This window comes from Rhinoderma darwinii, chromosome 4 (assembly GCF_050947455.1).
Source record: "Rhinoderma darwinii isolate aRhiDar2 chromosome 4, aRhiDar2.hap1, whole genome shotgun sequence".
NCBI classification, from domain to species: Eukaryota; Metazoa; Chordata; class Amphibia; order Anura; family Rhinodermatidae; genus Rhinoderma; species Rhinoderma darwinii.
In genome coordinates this window covers 34,200,658-34,223,679 of record NC_134690.1, presented here as the reverse complement: position 1 = coordinate 34,223,679, position 23,022 = coordinate 34,200,658, and the positions used below count along the sequence as shown (strand labels likewise).

Here is a 23,022-nt window from a genome sequence, read left to right as displayed (position 1 = left end):
AAATCCAGTTAGAATAACAAAACTGAAACCTACCAAAAAAATCATCTATCATATTTGGCAAGGATGTGGTGTCCGAGGCACAGTTAGCTCTGCCCGCAGCCCGACCTGCAAGAAGCCTGTGAGGAAGGAGATGTGAGTGCTCAGTCTGTCTGTTGTTTGTGCCTCCATTTGTCTGTGAGTCTGAGTGTTTGTGTGTGTATAAATTCCAGTATGTGGGTATGTGTGTCTTTGTGTGTCTTTGTGTGTGTGTGTGTGTGTGTGTGTGTGTGTGTCTAAGTGCCTATATATGTATCTGTATAGTGGCGTAGCTATAGAGATTGCATCGGTCGCAGCTGCGACCGGGCCCCCAAGCCTGTGGAGCCCGCAGGGCCCTGTTGCCACCCAGTGCTGACCGCTCTTCCAACTGTATTTGCGTCCTCAGGACGCAAATACAGTTCAGTGCAATGCTGGAGTCCTGCTCCAGTATTCACTGTGCCGCGAGCGGCTCGGCGCAGGCAGGCGCGATGTAGTGAGTCACTCACAGCACAGACCGGAGGAGAAGGATTCTCCACCCATCGTGGGAATGGGGATAGGTAAGTAATTATGTTATTATTTTTCTATTAGGTATGTACATATGGGGGCATTATACTGGGTATGGGAGGGGGGCTCATATGGTAGCTGCTGAGGGGGCATCATACTATATGGGGGCATTATACTGTATGGAACAGCTATGGGGGCATTATAATCTATGGGGCAGCTATATGGGGCATTATACTGTATGGGGGCATTATACTGTATAGGACAGCTGAAAGGGCATTATACTGTATGGGGGGCATTATTCTGTATGGGACTTCTATGGGGGCATTATAATGTATGGGGGGCATTATACTGTATAGGACAGCTAAAGGTGGCATTTTACTGTATGTGGGCATTATTTTGTATGTGGCAGCTATAGAGGGCATTATACTGTATGGGGAGAATTATACTGTGTGGGGCAGCTATAGGATGCATTATACTGTATTGGGGCATTGTACTGTATAGGACAGCTAAGGGGGGCATTATACTGTGTGGGGCATTATACTGTATAGGACAGCTAAGGGGGCATTATACTGTATGTGGCAGCTATGGAGGGCAATCTACTGTATGGGGAGCATTATACTATATGGGGCAGCTATAGGGGGGCATTATACTGTATGGGGGCATTATACTGTATGTGGCAGTAATGGAGGACATAATACTGTATGGGGGCATTATACTGTATAGGACAGCTAAGGGGGGAATTATACTGTATGGGGCATTATATTGTATGGGACAGCTATGGGGGCATTATACTGTACTGTGCAGATATAGGGGGCATTATACTGTATAGGGCATTATACTGTATGTGGCAGCTATGTAGGGCACTATAGTGTATGGGGGAATTATACTGAATGGGGCAGCTATAGTGGGCATTATACCGTATGGGGGCAATATACTGTACGGAGCAGCTATAGGGGGCATTATACTGTATGGGGGCATTATACTATATGTGGCAGCAATGGAGGGCATTATACTGTATGGGGGCATTATACTGTATAGGACAGCTAAGGAGGTATTTTACTATATGGAGGGCATTATACTGTATGTGACAGCTATGGTGGGCATTATACTGTATGGGGGCACTATACTGTATGGGGGCATTATACTGTATGGGACAGCTATGAGGGCTTTATACTGTATGTGGCAGCAATGGGGGGCATGATACTGTATGGGACAGCTATGGGGCATTATACTATATTGGACATTATAGTGCATGGGGCAGCTATGGGTGTCATTATACTGTATGGGGGCATTATACTGTATGTGGCGGCAATAGGGGGCTTTATACTGTATAGGGCATTATATTGTATGGAGTGCATTATACTCTATGGGGGGCATTATATTGTATGGGGCAGCTATGGGTCACAATATACTGTGGGGGCAGCCATGGGGGGGGGGGCATGATACTGTGGAGGCAGCTATGGGGAGCATTATACTGTGTGGTGGCATCTATGGGGCATTACACTGTGTGGGCAGCTATGGGGGTATTATACTGTGGGGTCAGCTATGGGAGGCATTATACTGTGGAGGCATTCATGGGGTCTGTCGTGCAAGGTGGCTGGGTAAGGTGTGCGCAGGGGTCTAGTGCTGTTGGGAAGGAGTAGGGGGTCCAAGCTGAATTTTTGCTCCAGGGCTCTTTAGCAACGCCCCTGTATCTGTAAGTGTATATATTTCTGTGTGTGCATCTACTACATTATCTGTGTTCAGAGTTATGACTGTGTGTTATCTGTGGTGTTACATAGGACTGCAGGTGACATCTACTACATTATCTGTACTAAGAGTTATCACAGTGTGTTATCTGTGGTGTTACATAGGACTGCAGGTGACACTACTACATTATCTGTACTCAGAAAGTTATCACTGTGTCTTATTTGTGGTGTTACATAGGACTGCAGGTGACATCTACTACATTATCTGTACTCAGAGAGTTATCAATGTGTGTTATCTGTGGTGTTACATAGGACTGCAGGTGACATCTACTACATTATCTGTACTCAGAGAGTTATCACTGTGTTATCTGTGGTGTTACATAGGACTGCATGTGACACTACTACATTATCTGTACTCAGAAAGTTATCACTGTGTCTTATCTGTGGTGTTACATAGGACTGCAGGTGACATCTACTACATTATCTGTACTCAGAGAGTTATCAATGTGTGTTATCTGTGGTGTTACATAGGACTGCAGGTGACATCTACTACATTATCTGTACTCAGAGAGTTATCACTGTGTTATCTGTGGTGTTACATAGGACTGCAGGTGACACTACTACATTATCTGTACTCAGAGAGTTATCACTGTGTTATCTGTGGTGTTACATAGGACTGCATGTAACATCTACATTATCTGTACTCAGAGTTATCACTGGGTGTAGAGCTGGTAGATTTTTCCCAAAAAATAAAATCTAGATTTTTGTCAATCATTTTTGATTTGATTCAAGATTTTCTTATTTTTAGGAGTAATTAAGGAATTACTGTGCATGCAATTCCCATAGCTCAAAAAAAATACCAGGACACAATTCTTTACATTAGAGTTATCCAATAATATATATTGATTATCAGGATTGTCCCTCAGCTGCTACGTGTGATCATGCTCACTTATAAAAGGCACAATGCTGATAATCATCATATATATATATATTTGGCTCAGAGAATAAGAAGAGCAACTATGAGTGCAGAGGAACGCCAGGAACAACGAGAAACCACTTCCCAAAACAAGGCGTTAAGAAGGCAAAACCCTGAAGTAAGACGACCCTGTAATGAAGAACGTCGTTCTCAAAGAGCACAATTATAAATACTTATCATTCCTTTTACTAGCAAACCCGTGTAACGAGCTTTCTATACTAGTATAATATGTCTCTCCTAGATAAACACACTTAAATAGTGGAATCTATATATATATATATATTCCCATAGATGATACCGTATTATCCTCCTTTATGTAGACATATTAGCACTCACCCCGGGATTACTCATATATCATCTACATGGAAGATTCCTATATCCAACACTAGAGAAATAGGCTCATTATTCAATAAGATAATTACCAGAAATACACCTCCGTCTCCTCAACTTTCTTCCTCCAACTGTTTAAGAAATAAAAAAAAATACCAATATTACACATAATTGTTCTTGAAAGGAATATAAAATATACTATTGTTCTCTGTTATAATATACGAAACAGTCGATACAAGGAGGAGGAGTTTCTCATAGCAACCAATCAGATTGCAGCTTTTATATATGGTATATTTTCCCTGGGCTTTGATTGCCTGATGGGAAAACGTGAGTGGTGATGTCAAAAGGGATCCTACATAAAAACAGGGTTGTGTCTAGAACATTTTTTTCATAAAGCCTCCACACCCCAGGAGGCAAAAGCATTTTTCATTACTATCAATGCCTACTTCTTTCTGTGACTGAATAATACCCCCATACAGTGAATACCACCATACACTAACTGAATAATACCCCCACATCACCATACAGTTATGTCATTACAGTTTGATTCGTGGAGCCCCAAACTTTAAAACTACCACCAATCGAGGGACATCGGCTCTATCAAGTACAGCCGTCCTTATCAGGAACGTTGCATATGGTTTACTGTTTACTCAGGCACAGGGGCTCGTCCATATGATCTACTGTGCCTGGTACTACAGCTCAAGGCATCTCCTTCCTGTAAGGCATAGCCATACTCATATGTACAGGGCCGTTTCTGTGCAGATTAGACCCCAGTCAGACCCACACAGATCAAACATTCTAAGAATAGGCCATCGAATGTTAAATTCCAGGTAGTGAAGGGGTAACTTCCTTTGTGGTCTAGGGTATTAACCCCTTTGCGCAGCACAACGTAATAGCACGTCGTGGGGCTGAAGGTGATGTATCGAGGGGGCTCACGCGCTGAGCCCACTCCATATGCTGTGGGTATCAGCTGTGTATTACAGTTGACACCCAGTACTAACGGCCAGGAACAGCGATCGCAATGTTCCTGCCCGTGTAAACCGTCAAATGCTCCGGTAAAAAAAAAAGTTTAAAGAGAGGGAGCGGCCCCGTCCGACACCTCGTCTTCCTCCCACAACGGTGTCAAGGGTGCTTATGGTTGTCATGGCAGCCCAGGGCCCTAATAAAGGCCCCTAGGTCTGCTTTCACTCTGCCTCTGTTAAGCCCGTCCTGTGACAGGGCTTAAGAGAGGCCTGTAAAATCGACAATACATTGCAATACATGGTCCTAGGGGAACTAATAAAATGTGTAACAAAAATTTAAATAAAGAAATTAGTGAAAAAACAAAAACTTAAAAGACCAAAAAAGCCCCTTTTTCCCATTTTTCCCTCTGAAGTAATGTCAAAAATAAAAAAAATAAACAAAATAGGTATTGTTGCGTCTGTACTATTACAATATACGCTTATTGAACTTGCACGTGAACGCTGTAAAAAATGTAAAATTTGAAATGCCAATCTCTCTAAAAAAAAATCATAAAAAGTGATCAAAAATGTATATGTACAAAACATGGTACCAATAAAAACTACAGCTTCTCTCCCAAAAAATAAGTCCTCACACCGCTCAGTTGTTAAAAAGTTCTGGCTTTCAGAATGTGGTAAAGCAATTTTTTTTTTTAACAAATAGTTTTTAAAAAAAGTGTTAAAATATATAAATCCTATATGAATTTGGTATCATCGTAATCTTATTGAGCCACAGAATAAAGTTAAGTTGTCATTTTTACCGCATGGTGAAAGCCGTAAAAACAAAACCCAAAAAACAATGGAGGAATCGCATTTTTTTCCAATTTCAGCCCGTAAATAATTTTTTTCAGTTTTTCAGTACATTACTAGTCCTTCTTAAAGAATTAGAATATCTTAAAAAAGTTAATTTATTTCAGTTATTCAATTCAAAAAGTGAAACTCATATATTATATAGATTCGATATAACACCAGCAGATGACATTGTGAAAAGTATTCGGCACACTGAGTCGTAGGTAATGGATTCTTGACATTTTTATTATGTTTGATGCCAAGGGTTAGGTGCAACGTTTCGGTCAAATGACCTTCGTCAGGCACTATAAGTATACAGAATATTTATACATTGGTATATTAGCATCATATACGTACATTGGTCAAAAGTTGAGTAAAACATAACGTAAGTAAGGAAAGTAAATAAATAAAAAACGAAATAAATCAAAGAACAGAATTGTGCATTGAAATATCACAGAATAAATCAAGCAAGAACAGTATGAGTGTACGGACGACATCCTTGTCCCAAGCACAATAACGTAATCAGGTATGCAGCAATATAACGAGTTCTTCATATAGGCAGCATAAACAGTTCCACAGAGGCTGTGTTTAACAAATAGAGATATCCATACATAGCTCATTAAGGAAAAGACAGGGGTAAAGCAGTATCTCCTGTTGTCAAACAGGTACATCGCTAAGGGATTAATAAGTCTTTAAAAACGACAACTATGACAAACTATCACTAGTTACCTCCTGTAATATATTATGTTTGAGAAACACTGTCCCCCTAATGCAGGCTCTCCAAAGATATTACCTAAGTATAGAAGCATATATATCATCTACGTTTCCCCACATTTTAACACGTCTCTGGCACGGCACATAGTGCATCTATTGGAGACAGCAAGCAGAGATATTGAAAACTGTAAGATATTGATGCATAAATGATATTGAGAGGTTGTAGAACTTTTTATTATACAATATAGCATGTACAAGATCTCCGCCGCCATGCAATTCTATAACAAATGGCTGCAGCCGAGAGCCTACAGCAGGGATTCCCTTCACGCTCGATAACATATAGGCGTTACTAAGGACAGCAAGGACCAATCAGATTAAGGAGAGGCAGGGTTTGACAGGAGAGGACACGAGTGTCCTCTGATTAGCAGAACGCCCATGGCGTGACGTCAATAACCATACGCGCGCTGGGACACGCCCACTGCCCGCCCCGCTCAGGGATATTTAAACCTACCATAGATCCCCCATTTTAGTGCCAAAAAGAAGCGGAATTCCGCCATTCGTATCCACAGCGCCGATCGTCTGGACATACCAGAAACCAGGGTAACAAGGTAGGCTTGACAACAACTCTGCACTCAATACATTACAACTATGACCTGATGTTATGCTAGTTAGCACTAGACTGATAGCCTTTGCAGACCATGGAAGCCTGTCACACTTTATTACCACTTTATTACCATGTTATGAGGTTACTATGTTACCCTTAGCGATGTACCTGTTTGACAACAGGAGATACTGCTTTACCCCTGTCTTTTCCTTAATGAGCTATGTATGGATATCTCTATTTGTTAAACACAGCCTCTGTGGAACTGTTTATGCTGCCTATATGAAGAACTCGTTATATTGCTGCATACCTGATTACGTTATTGTGCTTGGGACAAGGATGTCGTCCGTACACTCATACTGTTCTTGCTTGATTTATTCTGTGATATTTCAATGCACAATTCTGTTCTTTGATTTATTTTGTTTTTTATTTATTTACTTTCCTTACTTACGTTATGTTTTACTCAACTTTTGACCAATGTACGAATATGATGCTAATATACCAATGTATAAATATTCTGTATACTTATAGTGCCTGACGAAGGTCATTTGACCGAAACGTTGCACCTAACCCTTGGCATCAAACATAATAAAAATTTCAAGAATCCATTACCTACGACTCAGTGTGCCGAATACTTTTCACAATACGATTGGGTTGGGACCCTATTCGTGCACCTACCTGGATCTAGTGCATTCCGAACCATTTTCCACCAGCAGATGACACACTGACTATGGAAACTTCACACTGGGCCGCAAGCAACTTGGATTGACGCCTCTCCACTCTTCCTCCAGACTCTGGGACCGTGATCTCCAAATGAAATGCAAAATTTACTTTCATCTGAAGACCGGACTTTGGACCACTGGGCAGCAGTGTTGGTCCACAGTGTTATATCAATTCCAGAGTCAGCGCAGCGTCTACCAGCACATTTTCGAGCACTTCATGCTTCCCTCTGCTGACAAGCTTTATGGAGATGCTGATTTCATTTTCCAGCAGGACTTGGCACCTGCCCACACTGCCAAAAGTACCAACACCTGGTTTAATAACCACAGTATCACTGCACTTGATTGGCCGGCAAACTGGCCTGACCTAAACCCCATAGAGAATCTACCGGGTATTGTCAAGAGGAAGATGAGAGACCCCAGACCCAACAATGCAGACAAGCTGAGGGCCACTATCAAAGCAACCTGGGCTTCCATAACACCTCAGCAGTGCCACAGGCTGATCACCTCCATGCCATGCCGCATTGATAACACCTCAGCAGTGCCACAGTCTGATCACCTCCATGCCATGCCGCATTGATAACACCTCAGCAGTGCCACAGGCTGATCACCTCCATGCCACGCCGCATTGATAACACCTCAGCAGTGCCACAGGCTGATCGCCTCCATGCCACGCCGCATTGACAACACCTCAGCAGTGCCACAGTCTGATCACCTCCATGCCACGCCGCATTGATAACACCTCAGCAGTGCCACAGGCTGATCGCCTCCATGCCACGCCGCATTGACAACACCTCAGCAGTGCCACAGTCTGATCGCCTCCATGCCACGCCGCATTGATAACAGCTCAGCAGTGCCACAGGCTGATCACCTCCATGCCACGCCTCATTGACAACACCTCAGCAGTGCCACAGTCTGATCACCTCCATGTCACGCCGCATTGATAACACCTCAGCAGTGCCACAGGCTGATCACCTCCATGCCACGCCGCATTGATAACACCTCAGCAGTGCCACAGTCTGATCACCTCCATGCCACGCCGCATTGATAACACCTCAGCAGTGCCACAGGCTGATCACCTCCATGCCACCCTGCATTGATAACACCTCAGCAGTGCCACAGTCTGATCACCTTCATGCCACGCTGCATTGATAACAGCTCAGCAGTGCCACAGGCTGATCACCTCCATGCCATGCCGCATTGATAACACCTCAGCAGTGCCACAGTCTGATCACCTCCATGTCACGCCGCATTGATAACGGCTCAGCAGTGCCACAGGCTGATCACCTCCATGCCATGCCGCATTGATAACACCTCAGCAGTGCCACAGTCTGATCACCTCCATGTCACGCCGCATTGATAACACCTGAGCAGTGCCACAGGCTGATCGCCTCCATGCCACGCCGCATTGACAACACCTCAGCAGTGCCACAGTCTGATCGCCTCCATGCCACGCCGCATTGATAACAGCTCAGCAGTGCCACAGGCTGATCACCTCCATGCCACGCCTCATTGACAACACCTCAGCAGTGCCACAGTCTGATCACCTCCATGTCACGCCGCATTGATAACACCTCAGCAGTGCCACAGGCTGATCACCTCCATGCCACGCCGCATTGATAACACCTCAGCAGTGCCACAGTCTGATCACCTCCATGCCACGCCGCATTGATAACACCTCAGCAGTGCCACAGGCTGATCACCTCCATGCCACCCTGCATTGATAACACCTCAGCAGTGCCACAGTCTGATCACCTCCATGCCACGCTGCATTGATAACAGCTCAGCAGTGCCACAGGCTGATCACCTCCATGCCATGCCGCATTGATAACACCTCAGCAGTGCCACAGTCTGATCACCTCCATGTCACGCCGCATTGATAACAGCTCAGCAGTGCCACAGGCTGATCACCTCCATGCCATGCCGCATTGATAACACCTCAGCAGTGCCACAGTCTGATCACCTCCATGTCACGCCGCATTGATAACACCTCAGCAGTGCCACAGGCTGATCACCTCCATGCCACGCCGCATTGATAACACCTCAGCAGTGCCACAGTCTGATCACCTCCATGCCACGCTGCATTGATGCAGAAATTCATGCAAAAGGAGTCCCGACCAAGTATTGAGGGCATATCCTGTACATACTTTTCAGTAGGCCAACATTTCGGTATTAAAAATCATTTTTTAAATTGAACTTATATAATATTCTAATTTTCTGACCCACTGAATTTTGGGTTTTCATTAACTGTTGCCATAATCATCAACATTAAAAATAAAATGCTGGAAATAGATCACTCTGTGTGTAATGAATCTATATAATATATGAGTTTCACTTTTTGAATTAAATTACTGAAATAAATTAACTTTTTGATATTCTAATTCATTGAGAAGGACTAGTATATGGTACTTTAAAAAGTGTCAGTAAAAAGTACAACTACTCCCACAAAATATAAATACGCCCTCACACCACTCTATTGACGGAAAAATAAAAAAGTTATGGCTCTTGGAAGGCGGGGAGTGAAAAACTAAAATGAAAAAGCAAACAATGGCTCAGTCCTGAAAGGGTAAAAGGGGTTTCTCATGCCATGCTAATAGTCCTGGTTTTGACCCATTAACCGCTTCCCGACATTTGACGTATCCATACGCCAAAGTCGGGTAGGGGAAGTATGGAGCGGGCTCAGGGTAACTAGCACCATCGCGCTCGAGCATGATCCCGCTAGTTTAACTGGTTAAATGCCGCGGTCAACAGAGACCGCAGCATTTAAATAATTAGAAAGAGGGGGGCGACCCCCTCTAACAGCTCATCACGCCCCCCGCAACGCAATTGTGGGGGGGTGATGGTTGCTACGGCTGCCTGGGGGCTTAATGAAGGCCCCCAGGTCCGCCATCTTTGTACACCTATTAAGCCTCCGGCAGGGCTTAATAGTGGCCTGTCACAATCACGATATACTGCAATACATTAGTATTGCAGTATATCGTGCAAGCGATCTAACGATCGCTGGTTGAAGTCCGCTAGGGAGACTAATAAAAAAAGTAAAAATGAGTTAAATAAAGTTTTTTTTTTGTGTAAACAAAAATAAAAGTATTAAAAGTTCAAAAAAACACCCTTTTCCCATTTTCCCCCTAGAGCATAGTAAAAAAATAAATAAATAACCATAATTGGTATTGCCGCGTCCGTAAAAGTCTGAACTATTACAATATATCATTATTTAACCCGCACAGTGAACGCCGTAAAAAAAACAAATTGTAAACGCCAGAATCTCTATTTTTTGGTCACCTAATCTCCCACAAAAAATGAAATAAAAAGTGATAAATGGTATTATTAAAAACTACAGCTTATCCCGCAAAAAATAAGCCCTCATACTACTTAATCAACGGAAAAATAAAAAAGTTATGGCTCTCAGAATTTGCTGACACAAAATACATTTTCTTTTTTACACTTAGGTTTCTACTTGTAAAAGTAGTAAAATATAGAAAAAACTATATATATTTGGTATCGCCGTAATCGTATCGACCCACAGAATAAAGTTAACGTGTTGTTTTAATTGCACAGTGAATTCCGTAAAAACGGCACGCAAAAAACAATGGAGGAATCGCTGTTTTTTTTCTTTTTCTACCCCACATATAATTTTTTCCCATTTCCTAGTACATTATATGGCAAAATAAATGGTGATACGAAAAACTACAACTTGTCCCGCAAAAATCAAGCCCTCATAGTACTATATTGATGGAAAAATAAAGACGTTATGGCTTTTGGAAGGTGGGGAGGAAAAAACAAAAATTAAAATCTGAAAAAGGGCTGCGGCGGGAAGGGGTTGAAGTAGGTTGGGCTTATATAGTATGGTATAAAAAATGAAAAACATTTTCAGGTAGTTTTTGGGGAATTACGATGGTAAATCATCCGTTGAGTTTAAATATTATTTGTGATTTGGAATGTAAATGTTGTTTTATACAACTCTGCCCATCACCAGGGATCCTACATTACATACATCTCATCCCGGTATTCTTCTTCATCCTTAGGCCCCATGCACACGAACGTAAAAACGCCCGTAATTACGGGCCATAATTATGGCACGTTTTTACGGGCCCATGGACTTCTATTGGCCACGGGTACCTCCCCGTATGCTTACGGGAAGGTGCCCGTGCCGTTGAAAAATATAGACCATGTCCTATTTCAGGCCGTAATTACGGCACCGGCAGGCCCATAGAAGTCTATGGGGCTCCCGTAATTACGGGTGACTACGTGTGTGCACCCGTAATTACGGGAGCGTTGCTAGGCGACGTCCGTAAATAGTCACTGTCCAGGGTGCTGAAAGAGTTAAACGATCGGCAGTAACTGTTTCAGCACCCTGGACAGTGACTTCCGATCACAATATAGATCAACCTATAAAAAAAAAAAAAGACGTGCATATTTACCCAGAACTCCCTGCTTCTTCCTCCAGTCCGGCCTCCTGGGATGACGTTTCAGCACATGTGACCGCTGCAGCCAATCACAGGCCAATCACAGGCTGCAGCGGTCACATGGACTGCCGCATCATCCAGGGAGGTCGGACTGGATTTCAGGAGAGGGACGCGTCACCAAGACAACGGCCGGGTAAGTATGAATTTCTTTTACTTTTTCTGCGGAAAGGGCTGTCCCTTCTCTCTATCCTGCACTGATAGAGAGAAGGGGCTGCCGATTACTGCAGTGTAATTTTGCAGCGAAAACGTGCCCGTAAATACGGGTGGAATACGGGTGACCAAGGACCCATATTTACGTCAGTATTTACGGGTGGACAAAAATACGGTCGTGTGCATGGGGCCAAAACATTTTCAGGTAGTTTTTGGGGAATTACGATGGTAAATCATCCGTTGAGTTTAAATATTATTTGTGATTTGGAATGTAAATGTTGATTTATACAACTCTGCCCATCACCAGGGATCCTACATTACATACATCTCATCCCAGTATTCTTCTTCATCCTTATTCTTTATCTTTTCCTCATTATTTCCCAACTCTGCATTCTCCTCCTCCTCAATCCTTGGCTCCTCCTCACTCTTCTCCTCTTCAATCTTTGTCTCCTCCTCATTCTCCTCTTCAATTTTTATCTTCTCCTCCTCAGTCTTTATCTCCTCCTCCTCCTTCACAATCTTCATCTCCTGATCCTTCTCCATCCTATTAGAGAATAAAAAAAGATAGTGAGAATCTAGGACATATTCTATAGACTTATTATTAAGGATCATTAATAACTACTGTGACCTTTTTTTGCCAATATTTTATACTAGAACCATCCCCACCCTGCACCTCAAAATGTACAAGACCTATTCATTGTTACTGTTGTGGAAGTCAATGGCTCAAAATATATTAGACTGAAATTTAGACGAGAGTTCCAACAGACACTCACGCCAGGCACTTCATCCAGCATCCTAATCAGGAGATTTCATTTCGATATGAGTGAAGAAGAATAAATCACACAGACGCTGCTGATATGCTCAAAATACTCCTCTGAGGTTTATTGCCAAACTCAATTATAATATCATTCAAAAGGGGTGTAGGCTTGAGGTTAACCAATCAGAGGCAATGTAACAATAAGGGTATGTTCACACGGCAAAGCAAAAACGGCTGTAAAATACGGAGCTGTTATCAAGGGAAAATAGCCTCTGATTTTCAGCAGTTTTTTATGCATCATGCGTTTTTTTATGTATTTTTTTAAGGACATTTTTGGAGCTGTTTTTCTATTGAGTCAATAAAAAACGGCTCCAAATAAGGCTCAAGAAGTGACATGTACTTCTTTTTTACGAGGCATTTTTTTACGTGTCATTTTTAGAAATGGCGCATAAAAACCGCCCCGTGGGAACGAAACACAGTTTTTCCCATTGAAATCAATGGCCAGATATTTGAAATTGTATCTTTAGCCATTTTTCGGGGCATTTACAGCCCAAAAAACTTCTGAAAATAAGCCGTGTGAACGTACCCTAACTCTTATTCAGCCAATAGCATACTATGAGAATATTTCAAATGCATTATTAGAATTCATCATTAAAATGCTGACATCAGAATTGCATCTGGAGGCAAGCATACAATAGAGTGGTGTTAGCTGCTCTTTCCCATAGAGGGAGTACATAAGATAAAGAGAAATAGTTGCACTTTATGTCCAGGCGTTCAGCCAGACAGCCATCTGAACATTTTGAAGGATATAAGAATAATACACAATAATAACATATTTTTGCAGACTCAAGCAGAACTATGTAGAGGAAAAGTGGAGAATAAATATCTTCGTAATTTGGCATGCTTGATAATTCATAATGTAATTTAATACAGAGAATATAAGAAAATTGACCAACCATCACATTACCAATACCCAACCTGTACCAGAACCCTCAGTACCCAGTCATCCATGCCCATCTTGTACCTGATACATGGATGTACATAGAAATATTCACACTCATATTGTGTTACCCATGACAGTATAATAATCCAGATACAGTAGCTCCATGTTAGGGCACATTCACACGTGGCTGAATTGCTGTTGAATTCCGCTGTGGACAGTCCGCAGTGGAATTCTGCAGCAGCCGTTTTTTACATTTCTTTCTATACATTTTTAGGAAATTTAGTTCAGACGTTGCAGAAAATAACGGTGCGGAAATTAGCCTGCGGTGCAGAATTTTCCCTCCGCAGCATGCTCATTACATTGCGGAGAAGAAGCGGAATTTCACTGCGGATTTTAGCCTTTGCAATGCAAAAACTGAAATCTGTGTCAAGTCCGCTGTGATATCTGCAACGTCTGAATTACCTGTCAAATATGCAAATGTTGGTGCAGATTCGTTGCGTGATTGCCCCAAATCTTCACCAACATTTGCAGCGGAAAAACTCTGCCACGTCTGAACATGGCCTTATAATGGTGTCATGTGCTATAATGTCCAGCACAAGAGTGTAACCCAACCCCAATAATATTCCTTATTCTAATAGTAGTCTTAATAAGTTTGCCTATGGTTGTGTCCTGTGTACTGACCCGGCACGTGTACTATCTCATATAATATGGATTCCGATTGAATGCTCAGAGTAAATGATGCATGGGGGTCATGTAACTAATACCATGTCAGAGGGGCTTCATAGTGACAGGCACGGGCTGCAGGAGGCCGCTGTGCAATAACGTGCCCCTTATACGCACCCCCTTATGTCTCTCTAACAATCCACCAGTAACTCTGAGCCATGAAACTCATCAGCACCGTCCCTTACATGTAATCTAACAGTAGGAAGCTGCTTTTTAGGTGACAGTAGGCCCCTTACCTACTGGACCCCTGTGCTACTGGGGTTTCCTACATATGGCATTAGGCAGAATGCCATATTTTAATCCTTTACCGCATTGTAATAGCATTTCACATTTAGCCGGTTATTCCTGTAAATGTCTCTACTATTACGGCACAGTGATGGTAATATACAGCCAACATCCCAATGCAATGGCCAAGATCAGAGATAACTCTGGTCTTGGACGTATAACCAATGCCAGCCCAACGGCACCCTCATGACGCGATCACAGGGTGACGGTGCGTTACCATGGCAGACAGTGGAATATTACATGGAGGAGATATAGGAAGAATAGAGGAGAGAAAGAGAAACAGTAGAAGAAAATAAAATACTCAACAGGAGCTGAACACAGAGCGGACTTACTTTACACCAACTACAACCCTCAATGGAGTGTCGGCTCAGCAGCTCCTTATATAATCTGAGTGATGTCATAATGTGCGGGGGCGGAGCCAACATTCACAACATTCCGTGACATCTTAAGCAGCAGCAAATATTATTTAAAGGGACAGGACCAGGCCGAGCAGCCAATCCAATTCTATATAGAGGAAATGTTCTCCACCTCGGCTCCCGAAACCTTGTAGATGAGGAGACAATGACATTATTTCTATACAATGTAATTGTGGGGTTATATATACTTATTATAACACAGATATATCCCCGACAATCCCTCATATATCCCAATAATACAGAAGCCATAAATAACATAGCACTGGATTGTATGTACAAGGGAGGGGGGATGATGTGTGGATGATGGGTGGATGATGGATGATATATGGATGATGGGTGGATGGACTGATAATGGATGGACTGGTGGTGGATATATGGCCGGTATATAGGACAGTACATTATAAATAATACTACTATATAATACTTCAGTCATTTATGGACACGCTGCTATTCGCTGGATGAAGTGCGGGGACATTATATTATTTCCCATATAAATATGTATCCACTAGAGAAGTCTGGACGTGTCATTGTGTCGGGGGCGTCTTGGATTTCTCAATCGGAGCTGCGTCTTCTCAGCTCCTCCCATAATATGACATAAATTCACCTGATATAAGATATATAACTAAAGCCATAACTGTCTATATAAAAATGGCTGACGGCACCAGACAGGGACAAGTCCCCCGAGGAGACAGTTATAGGGACTGGGATCACAGTATTGGTTCCATTCATTTCCAGATGTTTCTCTGTGATCATCTGTAGCTCCATAGTGTCAGTGGCGTAACTACCACAGTAGCAGCAGTAGCAGCTGCTACGGGGCCCGGGGCATGGGGGGGCCCGTGTCGCCTTGACAGTCAGGCACATTACATTATGTGCCAGGCATGGAGGCACGGGCCCCCTAATGCCTACTAGTAGCATCCCGTCCCTAACGTTACACTAGGCATCCGGGGGGGGGCCCCGGTGACAGCCGTGGGGGGGGGGGGGTCCGGGGGCCCGGTGATATTCACTGTGCACTCCACTGATAGTCCGACTCCTCCTCCACACACAGTGGAATAGGACGGCGATACGTGGTAGGAGGAGCGCTAAGGCAGGGGAGAGGACAGGGGGCGGAGCTAAACGAATGGCGCGAGACATCGGGCGGAGGACAGTACAGTCAGGAGCCAGGACTGCCGGAGTACTTGCATCCCATATGATGGGCGGAGGACTCAGGACTGCCGGAGAACTAGCATCCCATAGGACGGGCGGAGGACAATCAGAGGACGGCCGGAGGACGTGCAGACTGCAGAGGACAGGTACATAAAATAAAAAAGTTCATGGGAGAAGGGAAAAGTTTTTAGGTAGAAAAATCTGCCTCATAATTCCTTCCGGAATTTTGAGGCATATTTTGAACACTTCCCACGTTTTTCGTTGCGTTTTTTTGTGACGTTTTTCGGCCATCGGGCCGTGGACAGAAAAACGCAGCAAAAAATGCATGGGAGGCGTCGGCGTCTTTTTCCCGCGAGCAGTAAAACTGGCTCGCGGGAAAAAGAAGCGACATGCCCTATCTTCGGGCGTTAACACCTCTGACCTCCCATTGACTTCAATGGGAGGCAGAGAAAGCGTATTTCGCGGTGTTTTATGTCCGGCGGCGCTCAATGGCCGCGGGCAAAAATCGGCGTGCAGGCAGAGGAAAATCTGCCTCAAACTTCCAAACGGAATTTTGAGGCAGATATTCTTCCTGCAAAAAACTCAGTGTGAACATAGCCTAACGCTTCTTTTACCCGCAGGCGTTTTTTACTGCTCGCAGGAAAAATTTCATGGTTTTCAATGGGAGGCACTTTCCCCCTAACACCTATACTGAAGCCTTAAGGTCCTGTTCACACAGATTTTTTTGCAGACAGAAAAATCAGCCTAAAAATTCCTTCTGTAATTTTGAGTCAGATTTTCACATGCCTGCACGCCGTTTGCCGTATTTTTTGCTGCGTTTTTTGGAGGCGGACATTGAGCGCCGCAGGCAAATTTCTCTGCCTCTTATTGTCAATGGGAGGTCAGAGACGTAAACGCACGGAGATAGGGGCAAGTCGCTTGTTCCCGTGAGCGGTTTTAGCTCGCTCGCTGGAAAAGACACATCCGTTTCCGTCTGTTTTTTTACACGTTTTTCCGCGTCAAAAAGCATGCTGAAAAACTCAGTGAATTTCAGCCGTTACGGACGCTGTCGTGTGAACATACCCTAACACATATACTGATGCCTGCCTGGCCCTGCCCTCTGCCAAGTTATATAACTTCAAACTTCACACACATTACATTAAAGAAAGGGGTCCTCTGAGCATTTTATATTGATGGCCCATCCTTAGGATAGACCATCAATATCAGATCAGTGGGGGTCCGTGATTGATGGGACCATAGCGGTCGTCTGACTTTTCCCAGTTAACAAGCACAACACCACACACACACGGGGCGACTGTGCCTGGGATCGCATTCAAGTGAACGGGACTGAGCTGCAATCCCAGGTGCAGCTGCTACCGATGTGTACGGCGCTGTGCCTGGTAAACACTGAAGAGGCCAAGGCGACGAGTTCTACGGCCCCTCCAAAAAAGCTGATCGGCGGGTGTTCTGGGAGTTGGACCCCCGCCGATCTAATATTGATAACCTATCATAAAGATAGACCATCAATAAGAAATGTCCAGAGGACCCCTTTAACACCCTAATGACATGCCACGTAAATGTACGTAGCAGCCATCATGGGGAAGTATGGAACGAGCTGAGCGCACCCATACTCAGCAGATCTCAGCTGTATATTGCAGCCCAGTGTCGCAGTGTAGCTATAGAGGTCGCAGTAGTCACAATTGCGACCTGGCCCTGAAGGCAGTGGACCCGTAGAACTGATAAGTGTTCATTGTCGGGAAGGCGGGAGTTGTGGCGCCGTTGGTTACCGGGAGGGGGGGGCCCCAGTCAAAAGTTTGCTATGGGGCCCAGTCTTCCCTAGTTACGCCCCTGCATAGTGTCCACCATTCACTACACAGACAAGTATAAAGATGTCTCTGTATATAATGGGGAATATGAGCAGTCCCTGCCTCTCCATGACAGCAGTCTAACAGAAATAGTTGTGTCCATAGCAACCAATCACAGCTCAGCTTTAATTCTGTAACCTGCACTGGGAACATGAGACGTGGACTCCGATTGGTCGCTCATGTGCTCATTTACTTTTTGTTCTTACTGGTTTTTAACAACTTTATTAATCATTCTTCTTTTCAAACAACTGACAATTCCGAAATATAACACAGAATCCCAGCACCTTATGTATCATCATCCCAGAATGTGCCGGAAAAAGGGGAGACCTCCAGGACTGCCAAAAGAGCTGCCAAGTCTCCGGGTGCCATGTTCTGTCTGCAGATAATCACATCTCCGGTTCATGAAGTTCTTCTCCCCTGTGCAGCGCCCCAGACAACGTCCTGATGGTGGCGCAGACGTCACAAGTTTGTCTACGGCGCTGTCCGGGAGTGAATGTACACGCCATCAGTGCCGATTTTGGAGAGACAATGCCATTAACTTGGCCACAAAAAACTTGCAGTTTATGCAAATTTTATCTTGCAGTATTTTTTATTTTTTTTTAAGAGTCTGAAATGTTTATTTCTATACTGTAAACAAGTGCCAGATTATCAGAATTTCTGGATTATTAGATGCCCTATTAAAGGAATTTTCCCATATTAAGATAAATACATGACTAGTATATACACCGTTACATTATTTTAATATTACATTATTACGACCGGAGGTCTCAGATTATCGATTATTGGATGAGAACAGCAAAGTATACTGTAGAAATTAAAAACTAAACTCAGAAAATCTGCAGGAAGACGACCGAAGATAAAACGTTATCACTTAGGCTAGGGCTTCACAACAACATGACGTAGTACGTGAACTGCGGTGCAATTGGTCCCTAAGGGAACAAAAAAAAGTTACAAGGGACTATCACTAATTTTTAATGTAATAATTGGTTCACCAGTTTTCAGCCCCCGCCCTTGTGAGATTTCAGATTACGTATTATGCCAATTTCTGGACTATTGGATTACAGATTAAGGGGGAGTTCACACTGAGTTATTTGACCCGGAAACTGTGCCGCAACACACGCCAAAAAAGCCTCCTATTGACTTAAATGGGAGGTGAATGCTTTTTTTTTCCCGCGAGTGGAAAAACTGGCTCGTGGGTTTGAGGGACAGGCCCTATCTTCGTGCGTTTACACCTCTGACCTCCCATGGACATCAATGGGAGGCAGAGAAAGCGTATTTTGCAGCATTTTATGCCCACAGTGCTCAATGGCCGTGGGCGAAAAACACCACGAAAATCGGCGTACAGGCAGAGGAAAATCTGCCTCAAAACTCCAAACGGAATTTTGAGGCAGATTTTCCTCCTGCAAAAAAACTGTGTGACCCCAGCCTAAAAGGAATCCTACTGTATTAGTAAATAATAGGACAGCGCATGATCTTTACTTTTAACTCCTTCCCGCCATAGCAATTTTTCAATTTCATTTTTTCCTCCCCACATTACAAAAACCATAACTTTTATTTTTCCGTCGATATAGCTGTATATAGGCTTGTTTTCTGCGGAACGAGTTGTAGATTCTCAGGGCACTATTTTTTGTGCCATATAATGTACTGGGAAAAAGTGATCCCATATTTGGGGTTTTTTGTTTTATGGCATTTACTGTGCAGTAAAAACGGCAGTTTAACCTTATTCTGCGGGTCAATACAATTACGGTGATACCAAAATTTCTTTTTTTTTTTGTTTTACTACTTTTACAAGGAAAATAAGGATTGCTAAAAATAAAATTTTGTTTTGTCACCAGATTATAAGAGCCAGATTATTATTTTTTTTCTATTGGTTCCATTTTAAAAAAAAGGTATGAGACTTTATGATCACTTTTTACTTCATTTTTTGTGGGAGATGAAGTGACCAAAAAAAAACAGCGATTGTCGGTGTCATTTGTTTTTCTTAGGTCATTCACTGCAAGGGTTAAATAACGTTATATTGTAATAATTCGGACGCAGCAATACCAGTTACGCTCCTTTTGTTTTTCTACATTGTGTTGGGGGAAAAATTTAATATGTAGCGCTCGAAAATGTCCTGGTAGACGCTGCGCTGAATTGATATAACACACTGGACCAACACTGCTGCTCAGTGTCCAAAGTCCTGTTTTCAGATGAAAGTAAATGTTGCATTTCATTTGGAGATCACGGTCCCAGAGTCTGGAGGAAGAGTGGAGAGGAGTCAGTCCAAGTGTCTTGTGGTCCAGTGTGAAGTTTCCACAGTCAGTGATGGTTTGGGGGCCGTGTCATCTGCTGGTGTTGGTCACTGTGTTATATCAAGTCCAGAGTCAGCGCAGCGTCTACCAGGACATTTCCCAGCACTTCATGCTTCCCTCTGCTGACAAGCTTTATGGAGATGCGGATTTCATTTTCCAGCAGGACTTGGCACCTGCCCACACTGCCAAAAGTACCAATACCTGGTGTTATAACCACAGTATCACTGCGCCTGATTGGCCAGCAAACTAGTCTGACCTAAACCCCATAGAGAACCTACCGGGTATTGTCAAGAGGAAGATGAGACACCAGACACAACAATGCCGACAAGCTGAAGATCACTATCAAAGCAACCTGGGCTTCCATAACAGCTCAGCAGTGCCACAGGCTGATCGCCCCCATGCCACGCCGCATTGATAACACCTCAGCAGTGCCACTGGCTGATCGCCTCCATGCCACGCCGCATTAATACCACCTCAGCAGTGCCACCGGCTGATCGCCTCCATGCCACGCCGCATTGATAACACCTCAGCAGTGCCACAGGCTGATCGCCTCCATGCCACGCCGCATTAATACCACCTCAGCAGTGCCACAGGCTGATCACCTCCATGCCATGCCGCATTAATACCACCTCAGCAGTGCCACAGGCTGATCACCTCCATGCCACGCCGCATTGATAACACCTCAGCAGTGCCACAGTCTGATCACCTCCATGCCACGCCGCATTGATAACACCTCAGCAGTGCCACATGCTGATCGCCTCCATGCCACGCCGCATTGATAACACCTCAGCAGTGCCACCGGCTGATCGCCTCCATGCAACGCCGCATTGATAACACCTCAGCAGTGCCACAGGCTGATCGCCCCCATGCCACATTGATAACACCTCAGCAGTGCCACAGGCTGATCGCCCCCATGCCATGCCGCATTGATAACACCTCAGCAGTGCACAGGCTGATCGCCTCCATGCCACGCCGCATTGATAACACCTCAGCAGTGCCACCGGCTGATCGCCTCCATGCAACGCCGCATTGATAACACCTCAGCAGTGCCACAGGCTGATCGCCCCCATGCCACATTGATAACACCTCAGCAGTGCCACAGGCTGATCGCCCCCATGCCATGCCGCATTGATAACACCTCAGCAGTGCACAGGCTGATCGCCTCCATGCCACGCCGCATTGATAACACCTCAGCAGTGCCACCGGCTGATCGCCTCCATGCCTCGCCGCATTAATACCACCTCAGCAGTGCCACATGCTGATCGCCTCCATGCCACGCCGCATTAATACCACCTCAGCAGTGCCACAGTGTGATCGCCTCCATGCCACACCGCATTAATACCACCTCAGCAGTGCCACAGGCTGATCGCCTCCATGCCACGCCGCATTGATAACAGCTCAGCAGTGCCACAGGCTGATCGCCTCCATGCCACGCCGCATTAATACCACCTCAGCAGTGCCACAGTGTGATCGCCTCCATGCCACACCGCATTAATACCACCTCAGCAGAGCCACAGGCTGATCGCCTCCATGCCACGCCGCATTGATAACAGCTCAGCAGTGCCACAGGCTGATCGCCTCCATGCCACGCTGCATTAATACCACCTCAGCAGTGCCACATGCTGATCGCCTCCATGCCACGCCGCATTGATGCAGAAATTCATGCAAAAGGAGCCCCGACCAACTATTGAGTGCTTATACTGGACATAGTTCTCAGTAGGCCAACATTTTGGTATGAAGTTATTTTTCAAATTGGGATTATATAATATTCTAATTTTCTGACAGACTAAATTTTGGGTTTTCATGAACTGTTCCCATAATCATCAACATTAAAAGAAAAAACAATGCTGGAAATAGATCCCTCTGTGTGTAATGAATCTATAGAATATATGGAGTTTCAATTTTTGAATTGAATTACTGAAATAAATTAACTTTTTGATGATATTCTAATTCTTTAAAAAGGGCACAGTGAGGAGCTCATCAGTCATTCAGTATACCATGAGAATATTATAACAGATATTTTTATTTTATTTTTTTATTTCACAAAAAACAAAATACAACAACTAATGCTATTTAACTTATTTTAGTCCCCCTAGAGGACTTGAACCACCGATCATTGAATCACTTGCATGATATGCTGCAATACTAATGTATTGCAGTAATTCATGATCCGGACAGTCTCGCTCGCACGCATCTCGCTCTCGTGCGCTTTTTTTTAGTTCAAACTTCCTTGGATGATTCATTTCTTATATATCTTCATAGTGGCCAGAGCTGGGCTGGGCTTTTATTTGCTTTTTTTGCAAAATTCCCTGCATATACAAAGACTTAACTAGTGAACCGCAGGTTTAAGCTGGCTGCCCAAAATATCAGGCAGCTGAATGTAGGGTGCCTGGCAGTCGGACTGATGGGGACCCTAGAGAGAAGGCTGTAGTAGTTTTCATTTCTGTGTTTTCAAAGAGAGGCACAGTCTGTATTGGCCCCGGTAGTAGTGAACGATCATATGATCGCCAGGAAGTCAGTAAGATTTGTTCCGGAACAATATGGTATGCTTTCAGGAGTCACTGCAGTTATCCCCAATGTTACACTTGTGTGAGAGATTTATCAAATTCATGAGTCCGTGAATATGGTGAACACGGCAAAATACATTCAGCGCAACTCGCTAGGTCTGAGCTG

At 44.1% G+C, this 23,022-nt stretch overlaps 1 protein-coding gene across 1 annotated transcript in view; it reads right to left on the bottom strand.

Annotated features, from left to right (window-relative positions):
* Window positions 1–11,363, bottom strand: part of LOC142760389 (uncharacterized) — a 73,672-nt gene extending 62,309 nt beyond the window's left edge. Inside the window, exon 1 of the mRNA XM_075863573.1 lies at window positions 11,326–11,363. Within this exon, the coding sequence (XP_075719688.1) occupies window positions 11,326–11,363 (38 nt within the window). The remainder of the gene's footprint in view (window positions 1–11,325) is intronic.
* Window positions 11,364–23,022: the final 11,659 nt, after the last annotated feature.